The sequence below is a fragment of the Enhydra lutris genome, unplaced genomic scaffold (genome assembly GCF_002288905.1).
Source record: "Enhydra lutris kenyoni isolate GAN:26980312 unplaced genomic scaffold, ASM228890v2 scaffoldscaffold18, whole genome shotgun sequence".
In the NCBI taxonomy this organism is placed as follows: domain Eukaryota; kingdom Metazoa; phylum Chordata; class Mammalia; order Carnivora; family Mustelidae; genus Enhydra; species Enhydra lutris.
In genome coordinates, this window is record NW_019154102.1 from 15,154,580 (window position 1) to 15,168,051 (window position 13,472).

The window sequence follows — 13,472 nt, forward strand, 5'->3', positions numbered from 1 at the left end:
TTCTGGCTCTATCCGCCGCTTAGATATCTTCAACCCCTGGTAAGCCGCAATATTTTTATGGACTACAAAAAAACCCGCTCGTGCTTCAGGGTCTCTCCCTTGCTGAAGTATCTGCAGAAGACTAGGTATTTTACTGGTGAAACACCCCTTCCCCGCCGCCGTAGGCATGGCCTCCACAGGCGGCTCCCAAGGTCCCACTCAGCGACCACCTCCGCGCGGCTCACTCGGGCCGCAGACGTCCCGCCCTCTGCCACCTCCGCGCGTCTCATTGGTCAGGCCCTGCATTCGCCTCGGCTCCTGACTGGTAGTTGTTCTTGTCTGTATGAGCCGCGGGGACATTTCCGCATTGAGGGGGGCTGCTCCAAATGGGGGGGAGGGGAGGTGTTTGAGAGAAAGTGGGGGTTTGGGGGTGTCAGAAGCTGGTAGCCAGGTGGGCGCTGGGGGTCTGCAGCTGGGCTGTGACCGCGGGAGAGGAGTTCAAGTTGTGCATGTGTGAGGGGAGAAGGGGAAGAGAGAAAGGTGCCTCAGAGGTGACATTCTCTCAGCCTGCGATCCTTCTTCCCGGGGCGCCATAAACGCCCCCAATTTCTCAGCTGCTAAAAGAAGCGGAAGGTGGGTCTCGGTGGCGGATTGGAGAGAGGCGAGGACGGGCTTCTCCAGACCCCTTAGGCTGTGTGTTTCTTTCTGGGAAATGTGTAAATCTCCTCTCCGCGACCCGCTGTGTGGCCCGGGAGGCCCAATTTGGGCCGTCCCGCACGCCTCGGGCTTGGGGCGGCATGCGGGTTCTCCCCTCGCGGATGGACCCTTAATATTTGCTGCGGGTGAGGGGCGATATGGCCTTCGGCCCCTCCCGAGAACAAGCCACGGCAGGATTTCGCCTCTCGCTGCTGGAAGGGGGCGAGCTGGAGGTGTCGGCCCGCCGGCAGGCGCGCGGAATTCTTGCCGCCTCCTAGTCCTAGGGTGTTTACAGGCTAGTAAAAATGGTTGCATTGCCCCTCTTTGCCGACCTCACCCGCCTCCCGCATCCTGCCTGGCCGCTGCAGCTGCTGACCGAGGTTCCCCGGGGAACTGGCCCGAGGCTGGACGGCAGCAAGGGGGAGGGAATGGGGGGTGCGGCCGGCCAGTGTCTGCTGCCGTCCAGCCCAGGAGGGCGTGGGGACCCCGGGGGGCGGGGGGGGGGGGGGCGGTGAAATAGCCGTTGTAGATCCTCCTCTTTCATTGATGAAATTTAAGTTCGTGTGATTTTACCTTTTCCGGGAGTCTCCAGTTGGCCCTGGTTTGTGTCAGGAGCGCAGTGTAGACAGGAGTTCTAAGCAGACTCCGTCACACTAAGTTCCTTTCTTTTTGGAAGTGGAGGAGGTTTTCCTGTTTGTGTTTTTTTTTTTTTTTTTTTTTTTTTTTGGGGGTTTTTTTTTTTTTTTTTTGAGGCAGTTTTAATAGCTTTGAATAATTACTCCCTTAAGGGACTAAATATAGGAAGGGGAGAAAGAACACGTCGGTTGTTAAAGTAAGGGAGGAAGAGAGACCTGTCCTATAGCGTGGCTTCTCTAGAAATTTATATATATATAGATACACACACACACACACACACACACACACACATCAGAGTATTTTAATAAATCCCTAAAATGACGAGATATGTACAAGGTAAGACACCTTTTTTTTTTTTTCCTCCCGGGTTGCTTCAGTCGGGAGGTGGGTGGTTTGGAAGTAGAAATGTTCATTTGAGATACCATTTGTGAAACGCTTTTCCTTAAATTGACATTTGAGCTGCTTTGAGCTGCTGGGTTGGCATTTCGGATACGTATAATTTATACTCCTGTGTTCTGCCTGGTTTAGTTCTGCCTCCCGGAAATCAGGTTAGTAGCGCTCTGGCTCGCTAAGGTAGTGGCTGTAAATAATGATAAAACAGGATTTTGCCTGCTGATTAACCCCTTTTCTCTTTAACTGGTGGAAGTCAAGGTAACCATGTGTGCGACAACGGGAAGGGGAGCTGGGAGGGCTGAGGGAAGGTAGGTAGGTTTTGCCAGGACTGTTGGGGAAGCTTTAGTGTTCTCTGTTTCTACTTCGTTTGTGTGTACGTGGTTGGAGTCTCAGATTCAGTTATTGCGAAACCGGGAGTATCTTGTAGAAGCTGGAGGTCATTTCAGCAAGAGAAATGACTTTGCTGCATTACTGTTTATTTTCTTCTTCTTTGAAATCTGGAAAGATTATTAAGGTTTCTTTGAATCTTGGAAATTGCCCTCTAAATTTTACATGTCTTAAAAAAGGGTTAGCGAATGCCTCTGAACTGAGTTAATCATTAACATTGCTTGTATGTCTGTGTGTGTTGGTTGTACACATTGAAATTGGTGCTACCTTAAATCGGTCACTCACTGATATTTGGCATAGGATTTGCTTCTTGTATGCAAGTAAACCCTTTGCTTGCAGACCCCACAGTGTAAAAGCTTCAGCTATTTTGGTGAATACACAGCTAGTGAAAGTTCACAACCACTTAATGTGATTCTCAACAGATGTATTTAAAAAAAAAAAAAAAGGTCAGTTATGGCCATTATGAGACCCTAGGAATAAAAATGCCCTAGTACGTTTTATATCATTTTATTAACTCTTCTTTGAGTTTTGTATAATAGATTATTTGCCTGTCTTAATATGGAAACAGATGGGACACTTTTGCTTGCCTCCTTTAGCATTACACTCAGAAATGTCACTTGCCATTAGACTTTCGAATTCATGTTGTAACTTATTTGTGGTGAGAGAGGCTTTTTATATTCTGATTGAAGAAATGTCTTGTCAAGAATGGAAAAACGAGGTAACTGTTAATTTGCTGGTTTTGTAACAGCAACAACGAAATTACCAGGAAAGCTTCTTTTGGCAAGAATATGCTAGGGAGAACTGGACAAGTCACTTGGTAGTTTTCCTTTTAAATTAGCAGTTTTGCAGAAAAAGATGATACCCCTCCCCTCCCAATTTGACATGATTATGTTCCTGTTTGTCATTGTTTAAATTTTGTTCTTAGGTGTAAACCCTCTATATGTTCAATTAACTCTGCTGCTGTTGATAACCCTAATTGATAACCCTAATTGTATAATTCGCTAATGATTCAGCTGTCTCCACAGATCAGTTTTCAAGTATAAGTTTTGGGTTTTTATCTTGGAATGTTTTTTGTACCAGATCAAATTGTTTAATCTTTGCTATATCACTTACTGATATTTCTAATCATGGACAGTTAGCTCATGCCATAGAAGAAAGATTTAACAAATACTAGGCCTCTGTTTTCACATGTTTCATTAAAGCTTCACAAAACCCCTAAGAGGTAGATTTTTTTTTTAAAGATCTTATTTATTTATTTGACAGACAGAGATCACAAGTAGGCAGAGAGGCAGGTAGAGAGAGAGATGGGGGGAAAAAGTCTTCCTACTGAGCAGAGAGCCTGATGTGGGGCTTGATCCCAGGACCCTGGGATCATGACCTGAGCCAAAGGCAGAGGCTTTAACCCACTGAGCCACCCAGGCGCCCCTAAGAGGTAGATTTTTTTCATGCCCTTACAGCTGAGGAAATTTACGTATCTTGTCCAAAGTTCACAGCTGGTAAGCATTGAAATTCATATATATATGTGTCTAAAATCCTTGTCGTTTCTAATACCTTTTGTTGCTTTTCACATTAAAAAGTTACCCAAATGGCTTGTTTCTCCAACTAGACTGTCAATTTCCTGTGGGCCAAGATAAAATTATATCTCTGGGGGAAATACAGTGTCTTGAAGTGGTGGATGCTCCAAAAGAATTTGACACAGATGACAAATGAGAAACTCAGCATTTTTTATATATTTTTTAGGTTAGCCTACATTTTTATTTTCAGTTTTTTTTTTAAATAACACCACTTAGATTACATAAATGTTACAAAGATAGAAGCATTTGGATTTAAGTTTGAATCATGATAACAGGCGATCTTAGATACATAACTTCTGAACCTCAGTTTCTACTTATTTAAATATTGAGTACTAATGCTTTGCCACAGGGTTATTGAGAAGCTGAAATGAGATGAATTATGTAAATGCCCTAGTCACATATAAAATGGCCAGTGAGTTTTCCATTTCTTTCTTAAAATGATGGTGGCCATACAGATAGCATTGCCATCATAAGTATAACCACATGTCATCAACAGAAGTAAATAGAAACAAGGCAGATATGACAGTTTTTTATTTTCCTATTCTAAGTTTGGTGTTTAGTCCCCTAGCACTTGGGAGTTGATATATTTGGGAAAAAAAAAAATTGCAGGGGTAGGAGGGAGGAAGCTTGAATGGTGATGTGAATACATGGTTGGTGACAGTTTTTGTTTTAGTCCAGTCAACAAAAACAGTTTTTGAGTGCTTACAATGTGCAATACACTGTATTGAAATTTCATGGGTATCCCTTATAGTGGGCATTTGAAATTCAGAACATCCAGGTATTATACCTGTGTGTTGTGTGTTTTTGATTGCCTGGACAAGATTTGGGGTTGCTATACTTGCCTTGAATCTCTTCTCCCAAAGCTAGGCAAAGCGCTTTGTAGAAAAGCTGGGTGTCTCCAGTCTCAAGCACTGGGACCAGTAAGTCATTAGGTAGAAATAGTCAGTTACTAAAACTGCTTAATATTGATAGGCAGGGGCACTCTCAGTGTATATTCCTTGTCCAAAAGAAGGTTTAGCTTGCTTTGGGCATCTCCTAAGTCTATATTCCTCAGGCACTTAAATACCTTTTTTAGAAGAAGACTCTTCTTTCCTGGATCTAGGATATAATTGCCTACCTGTTGTATTCTGCCCTCAGGTTACCTTCTGCCTACACCTGTGAAATTACTTCCCATTTGCTAGTTTTCTTGGGTTGTTGCAGAGCCCCAATTATTCTAAATAAATGTGAGTACTAGCTGAGGGAGAAGGGATGCCCTGTCACAGTTGGAGGTACTAGGGTTCTTCAGCTGATACGACTTTTTGCCAGCTCTATCAATGGGGATTCAGCTTTTTATAAAAAGTTCTGAGAGCTATGGAATAATCTCTCTCCACATGATTTGAAATTTATAAATGGTGCAGGAAATACTGTCATCTAGCCAACTACGATCATGTTATGTGCTTATACTGTAATATTAGAGGAACTTTTTTTTGAACCGTTTTTAATAGGCCATTATCTATCTAAATCATATAAAAATGTCCCTTAATATTCTTTAACCACTGAGCCACCCAGGCGCCCCCTTAATATTCTTAAATTGAGGTACTTTCTTGTATTTTAGGGGAAGGCATTTGAGTATCTCTGTGTCACTTAAAAAATATTTGAGGCCCATTGACTTTCCCATTTGTTGGAATTCTCTTTTTATGACTTTTTTTTTTTTTTTTGGGTGATTCCTGCTTGGTAAATGGCAGCTAGCCAAGGAGGATTAGCTGAGCTAATTTTAACTGGAGGGGTCTCAGATGAATATAGGGATGAGATGTATTCTGGGGCCTGATTATGGAGGCTGGGCCTTGGCCTGCTTTTTCTCAAAACCTCAAACTAAATTTAGCTTTTTGCTGATTATTTAGATGACGAGGATGCTTTTAGCCCAGGAGGATTGTGACATGGATTTCAGACAGTAATAAAGGGGGCAAAGCAATGACTAAGGCACACTCCTCATTTTTTGAAGACATGGCTTGGGATTCATTATGTTGCTCTAGGGAGGAGAAATTAGTTAAATTAGAATCACAGTTATAAATGGAAAATTAAAAGAAACTCAGAATAGTTGAGCTGATGAAAACTTTGTTTTCCACCATGGACTTTGTAATCTCTATGGTTAAATTGCCTTTGTTCTTGATAACTGGGTGTTTCTTCTAGTAAGATGATTTTCCTTTGTGAAAGCCTACTGAGAAAAGAAATTGATAGGGAACATCAGAGAAATAAGAAATCTTAACTGGTATACTTCTTGGAAGTGCCATTTTAATATTCTGAAGATAAATTGAAAAATAACTTTTACAAGGAAATTACACTAAAATGTTAAGTTTGAACAGTGTTTTCTTGTGATATTGCTACACAGAGACCTTTCTCTGTTGTGTTATTTTTTCTTCATAGAAAATTGTAATATTTATGAATTGTAACTTTAAAATAACTTTAAAATAAATTTTAAAAAATTTTAAAATAAAATAATTAAAATAATAAAATAAAATAAAATACTTAATTTGTATAAGGAACATTGGTTGGCCTAATAACGAAAATGCTATAGGTAAAAGAATAATATACTGTGGTTTTCTATTTTCCAGGTAATTTTATGTGTAAGTGGGTACTAGGAGTTCTCAGAAAGACAGATATAGCCATTACTAAAGTTAATACAAATAAATATTTAAAAATCAAACTAGCTCTGGATTATCTGTAAAAAATGAAAAATTAAGAGTTGACTGTACTGTTTCTATAATGTGATTTCTCTTGATATCCAGAATTTATGCCACTGGAGAAAGTCCCGGCATTATTAGAATAAAATTTGAGGGAGATCCTCTAGGATTTGGGATTTAGTGAATGAGGAAGTATGGTTCACTTAACTACCAATTTGATTGGTTGGAATCTCTTTAGAAGGTTAGCTTTTTCTAAAGATTTGTATTCCTGTTTTCTAAACTATTGTATTTTGTACTTGGTATAATAGTGTTTGCATTGTGGACGAATTTGTCTTGGGTGATTTGATAGATTGTTCCAGGCACAATGACAATTAATTGAAGCCATATGTCTTAGGCTTCTAAAATTCTTCCACCAGGCATGCATTTTTCTATTAATAACTTTTATAGTCTTTGAAAGTTGGCTTGCCAAGCCATCAAAACAAAGCCATTAAAAGAAAATTAAACTCTATGCATTTGATAGGGCTTAGGTGTGAGAAAGGGGATAATACTCCATTTCAAAGCTGTTTCCCAGTTATTGGTGATGCAGACCTCTCCTTAGTTTGTTGCAAAGTAATTGTTTTAGGGCTCAATTTCTGCCTCTGCCGAAAGTCCCGCTGTTTATTTTTCTCAGTCATTGCCAGTTGAAATCGATTGTGCCCCCAAACCATTTTGACAATTAAGGGTTATTTCTGAGAACCAAGGAGAAGATGGCTATGTTGTCTTAGTTAACTTATATAAACAACAAAATGTTTTGTTTTCTAAAACATTTCTAGATATTTGTTAATTTTTCCTATGCAAATCAAGAGAGTTCCGTTTCTCTGTGATTTCACTTGTATCTTTAAAAAAAGAATTATTCATTGTAATCATGTGCATGAGATAGTCATATTAAACGTAGTCCACTTTTTAATAATCACCAAAGTGTTGAAAATACAATTCTAGGGGATATTCCCTTTAACAATAACTCCATTGCTCCTTGGCCACAAAGGCCTGCAGACAAGTTGTTTGGAGTTTGCTTTCCTCTGGTTGCTGCCCTGGCAAAGGCTGATGTGATGTTTCATTTATGTTTAAACCCTGCCTAGAATAAAACTTGGAGAAAAAGAGTGCAGGAAAATGGAATAACACAGTTCTATGCACTGTTTTAGGTTCACTTATGCCAGTGATAAAATGCTTGGCCTTGGTAATAAAATATTTAGAGCGTGCATAAAAACTTTCTTCGATTTTTCATTGCCCAGAAAACAAACAGTATAGAGGGAAAAGGTGACGAGCATAAAAGGATGCTTATTCTGGTATGTAGTTTTAACCTCACCTAATAACCTCACATTGTAGACATAGTTTGATTTTTGCATGTTTTCATTCAGGCATACTCCTGGAGGTGACAAACCATGTAAAAGCACTGTAACCAAGAAAGGGGAGACCTTCCTGCAGGAAGGAGAAGCAGGGCACCAGGGTATAGATTCCAGCTTGGCACTGCTACTGTGTCCTTAGGCAAGTCAGCATCTCTGGGGCCCTGTTTCATGTCAAGATAAGGGAAGCGGACTCACTGACCTTAAAGCTTTTCCAAGCTTAGAATCCTAGTTTTATCTAAATGTACATACATCAAATTACAGGGCAAGCCTGCCAAATAATTTTCTGTGCTTGATGATGATGAGTTTATATTGTATCTCTTTTTCTTTCTCTCAACAAATGAGTGTTCTAGGTCTCTTGGCACATGCCTTTTTGTATCTGTTAAACTTAATGCAAGGTAATATTATTTAACAAGTTGACACATCTCTTCTGAAAGTTCTGTTTTTCAGAAGCAGTATTTTCTTTTTTGTCCCTTAAGATTTTTAAGAGCTACTCTGTTGTATGAGACCAGGTTACTCTTAATTATTAATGAGAAATCTGGTTTATGTGTAAATTCTAACAGTTAAAAACAGTTTTTTATGTTCGCAAAAATTTGCTTAGCAAATAGCCCTGCATATTCAGTGCTAGAACAGTTCTCAGAAAACTGGTACCTTTTATCTCTACCAGAAAACATTTATTAAGCATTAATATGTATAGAAAACTGAGTCATTAAAAAATCTGTAAATGTAGGGGTGTCTGGGTGGCTCAGTGGGTTAAGGGGCTGACTCTTGGTTTCAACTCAGGTCATGATCTCAGGGTCATGATCTCTGGGTCCTGAGATCTGAGGCTTGCTTTAGTCTCCACGCTCCACAGGGAATCTGCTTGAGATTATCAGCACCCCCCCCTTGATCATGCTTTCTCTTTCTAAAAACAAATACATCTTTAAAAAAAAAAAATCTATGTAAATGTAAATAATCATACTATGGTTTGGAGTCTGAAGTAATTAATTGATTTAAAATCAACTAATTGATTTTACTTGTGATTGAATGACCTGGACTATATTCATCCTAAATAAGCTAAATTTAAATATCTAAATTGCCCAATTTTATTTAATCTTTAAAGCTAGTGAAAACATTATGCTAACATTTATATAAGATAATAAAAATTGGAAAGAAATGTAGAGGTCATTTTGTCTAGATTGGTTATAAGTTTGAAATTTCTTTGATAACATACCTGATAACTGACTGATAAATCAGCTTTTTTTTTTTTTTAAGATTTTATTTATTTATTTGAGAGAGAGCACATGAGCAAGGAGAAGGTCAGAGAGAGAAGCAGACTCCCCGTGGAGCTGGGAGTCCGATGCGGGACTTGATCCCGGGACTCCAGGATCATGACCTGAGCCGAAGGCAGTTGTCCAATCAACTGAGCCACCCAGGCGTCCCAAATCAGCTTCTTTTTAAGAAGTCTTGGGGACTTCAAGAACTCAAGACACAATCCACATTTTGCTTAGCCGTGCTTTCCCATAACGATAATTCCTGGCTCTTGAATACTTTTTGTTTGGCCTTATCAGACCCTACCTTCACTAGACTGGAGTCTACCTTCTTAATGTATTTCTACCACATAGCAGTATCATAATAGGCTTTTACTCATTTATTTAATAAACATTACTTGAATATTTACTATGTTTCAAGCTCTGTGTTAGGCAGTGGGAATATAGCCTGAGCAAAACAGACATGATATATTCCTACAGAGATTATAACTTGTTGGGAAAGATAGACATTGAATAAACTTTAAAAAGCATGGTGTTATAAAGGTGAAGTAGAAGAATTTACCATGTGAGCATGTAATGGGCAACCATGCTTGGTTTAGAAAGATATCCAAGAGGAGATTACATTTAAACTGAATTCTGACAAATGATATATATTAGTGGCTGCTCAAGCCACTAATATGAAAATATAAATCTTGATCTCTTATTTACATATTATCAGGTGTCTGCACTGTGTCAGGTGCTGACGTAGGTGTTGGGAAAAAATTTTTCATAGCTAGTGCCTTTGAAATTTTGCAGACAGACATCTGAGCAAAGAGTTAAACTTTAGGGGCTATTTGGTATAGTAGAGAGGCAGGAGTGATTAAAACCCTTTCATTAAAGGAGTTGTGATAGAAAGGAGGGCCTCTTTGCATGTTCAGAAGCTACCACCTAGAACACAGACCACCTCTAAAATAGCAGAAGCTACTCAAGATCACAGAGTTTGAGCCCTTGGGGAAGTTTCTTGGAGTCTGAGATGCTTTCTCATGATTTTGGCATTCATGCTGGGCCACTAATTTCTAATTTTTTCTTCCTCATTTCTGTGTACCCTGCTCTCAATATGTTGAACGACACTTGAGATGTGTGTTTTGGAAGGATCTTACAATAAATAGGATGCTTTTAATTTCATGGAACAGAAAAGTATAAACATAGATGGCTTAAAAAAATGAGGGACTTACATCACATGAATCTTGAAGTGGGATGTTCCAGAGTTGGCTAATTGAATATGAAGAATGTATCAGTCTTTCCCTCCTTCTCCTCTGCTTTCTTAGCCTAGCTTTCTCATTCTTAGGTTAGCTCCCCGTAAGGTCACTAAATGGCAGAAGAAATTGGAGGTGAAGGGTTGGGCACATATATCCAGGGGTGGAAAAGATACTATTTTTTCCATGTGTCTTTTTTCAGTCAGGAGCACCTTTCTCCTAAATTCTTTGGCAAACTATACCCTCGTGACTCACTGACCAGAATCATATTATGTTTCATGTTTAAGCCAATCTCTGGAAAGGCTTTAGACCAATCTGGGCCTGGAGCCATCTCCAAAGCACATGGCCTTAGGGCAGACAATAGGTGACAGAATAGCATTGTCTAGGGAAAAGAATGATGTGCATGGCTGCTACAAGTGTATTAAGATAAGTGGAGTATAATCTATATCAAGCTACTCAAAGCAATACAGGTAACATTCACTTATTAGAAATGCATATTTACCCCCCACCAGACCTACCAGAGTTAGAATCCTGGGAGCTTGCCCAGGAATCTATGTTTTAACAAGGCCTCCAGGTGATTTGTATGCACATTGAAGTTTTAGAAGCACTATTAAGATATCACAAATGAACTAAGAAATTGCAGCCTTTAGGCATTCTGCTCTAGCCCTTTCATTAACTTTGGCTAATCAAAAAGTTACTTCAGTAACTTCAGGCTTTTAAGACCACTCTGGTTAAGGAATTTGTATTTGTTTATCATCAAATACAAATCCCATCAGTGAAGAAAAGAAGTGGTATGATTGGGGTTGCAGTTTAGGGAGACCAATCCATTCTGCTTGGTACCACCAGATTAGAGTGACATATGGGCAGACTGGTTAGAAAACTGCTGTCATCATGACCAGGAGATTGAAATGAGAGAAGTTACAGTAGCAGCAGTGGAAATGAAAAGCAATGAATGGAATTGTGGCAGTTGAAGTATATAGTATTGGATTGATGTTATGTGAAGGGAAGGAAGGAAAGAGTCAACTGTGCTGAGGTTTTCAGGTCACCTAGCACTGACTAGGAGAATGCACTGACTAGGAGAATGTTCATATCATGCGGGGCAGGGAGGTGTATTTGGTTTAGATGATTTGGACATGTTGAGTTTGAGGTACCCAACTTGAGTGTCCAGGTGGAAAATGTCTAGAAGGCTGTAGGGAATGTGAATCTGGAGCTCAGGAAAAAGATCAGGATGCAAGGCACGTATTTGGGGATTATCAGTAATGAGACTGGTAAGGTCATAATTGAGGGGAAGAGTGGTCTGGGGACAGAATCTTAGGAAATTCAGGGAGTAGGAGAAGAAAGAGTCAGTTATGGAAATTGAGGCCTGGTCACAGAAATAGGAGAAGATGTAGCATAATATTGGGTAATGGAATCCAAAGAAGAAAAACTTTTCTAGGGGGAATAGTCACAAATAACTGAGTTTAACAACTACAGTGAGAATCCAAAAGAGGATGGTTAGCTTTAATTGGTCATAAATCTAGTCAGTATATGTCCTCAACTTTATCCATGGATATTTCTAGTTACCAGTACATTCTTAGAGTTTTTAAACTTACAGTAGTCCCCTCTTACCTGCTGTTTCACTTACCTCAACTGAGGTCTAGAAGCAGATGATCCTCCTCCTGACATACGGTCAGAAGGTCAGTAGAGACAAACCGGAGAGATATTTCAGGTTTAGTTCTGGACCACAGCAATAAAGAAAATATTGCAATAAAGGGAGAGTCAAATGAGGTTTTTTCCTTGTTTCCTGGTACATTTAAAAGTTATGTTTATACTATACTGTACTATACTATACTATAGTGTGCAATAGCATTATGTCTAAAAATATACATACCTGAATTAAAAATATTTTATTGCTGAAAAATGCTAACCATCATCTGCATTTTCAGCAAGTCGTAATCACTGGTTACAGATCACCATAACAAAGATAATAATGAAAAAGTTTGAAATATTGTGAGCATACCAAAATGTGACACAGAGACACAAGTGAGCAAATGTCATTGAAAAAATGGTGCTGATAGACTTGCTCAATGCAGGGTTACCACAGACCTTCATTTTGTTAAAAAAAGGGGGGGGCAGTATCTGCAAAGTACAATAAAAAGAAGTATGCCTGCACTAGCCTAATGCTGTGTCACAATGCCTCTATCATTTACCTCACTTCATCTCATCATGTAGGCATTTTATCTTTTCACAAAGTCAAAAGAAGGCTGAGTACAGCACAATATTTTGAGACCATATTCACATATTAATACAGTACAATTATCCTATTTTCTTATTGTTAATCTTGGACTATGCCTAAATGATAGATTAAACTTTATCATAGCTGTGTAGATATAGGAAAAAACATAGTTTATATGGAGTTTGGTACTATCTGCAGTTTCAGACCATCCATTGGGAGTCTTGGAACATATCTGTTGAGGATGAGTGGGGACTCTACTATACTTGGCTCACAAGTCATTTCCTGGTTTAAAGTTAAGTTAGCTCCCTAATAGTCTGACTTAGAGTGCCGTTCAGTGTGAGTTTCCAAGGAAGGTTGGGACTGATAAATCTAATTAGTGGTGTGTGGGGAGGTGGCCTGGGGAGAGCTCCTAACCTCTTTGTTGCTCTTGGTATTTTTTCTATAGTCTTTCCATGGCCTGTGCATTGTGAAGCTAGCTTTCTCCTTTAGAATGTGAAGTTGTGGGGCAGTCATTTAAGCATCTGCTTTCAGCTCAGATCATGATCCCAGGGTCCTGGGATCGAGCCCTGCATGGGGCTCCCTCCTCAGTGGGGATCCTTCTTTTCCCTCTCTCTCTGCGTGCTGGCTCCCCTACTTGTGATCTCTCTCTCTCTCTCTTTGTCAAATAAATAAATAAAATCTTAAAGAAAAAAAAAAGAATGTGAACTTGTTTTGTTTGTGCCAGTATCAGGATGTCAGGGAAGGATATTATATATACCTCTTAGTTGATGAAATGGATGAAATGAAATACCTGAATTAAATGTAAACAATCACTTGTTAGATTGTCTCCTATCTCTTGATTCTATTGCTTTCCTCTTCCTTTTTTTCTTTCATCATCTTCTTCTTCCTTTTTTTTTTTTTTTGGCTCCAGTTGGATAGGAGAAAGCCCACGATGTTGAAATTTTAGTTCTTCTGAACAAGGAAGTATTAGGAAATGGGGGTGGCAGAAAAACTTCTTAAAAAAAAAAAAAAAAGAAGTACTGCTAGTTCTATCCCAAATGGACTAAGTTATAATTAAGTCAACCA

At 39.3% G+C, this 13,472-nt stretch overlaps 1 protein-coding gene across 5 annotated transcripts in view; it reads left to right on the top strand.

Moving 5' to 3' along the window:
* Nucleotides 1-382: 382 nt before the first annotated feature.
* The window catches only part of LOC111147950 (UDP-glucose pyrophosphorylase 2), a 74,591-nt gene continuing 61,501 nt past the window's right edge, over nucleotides 383-13,472 (top strand). For 2 of the 5 annotated variants that reach the window (XM_022504235.1, XM_022504234.1), the window contains exons 1-2: nucleotides 1,424-1,565; nucleotides 1,600-1,647. Coding sequence is in view for 2 of the 5 variants with exons in the window: in XM_022504234.1 (XP_022359942.1) it covers nucleotides 1,639-1,647 (9 nt within the window). In the remaining 3 variants the exon portion in view is untranslated. The other 3 variants (XM_022504233.1, XM_022504230.1, XM_022504236.1) reach the window with 3 other exon arrangements.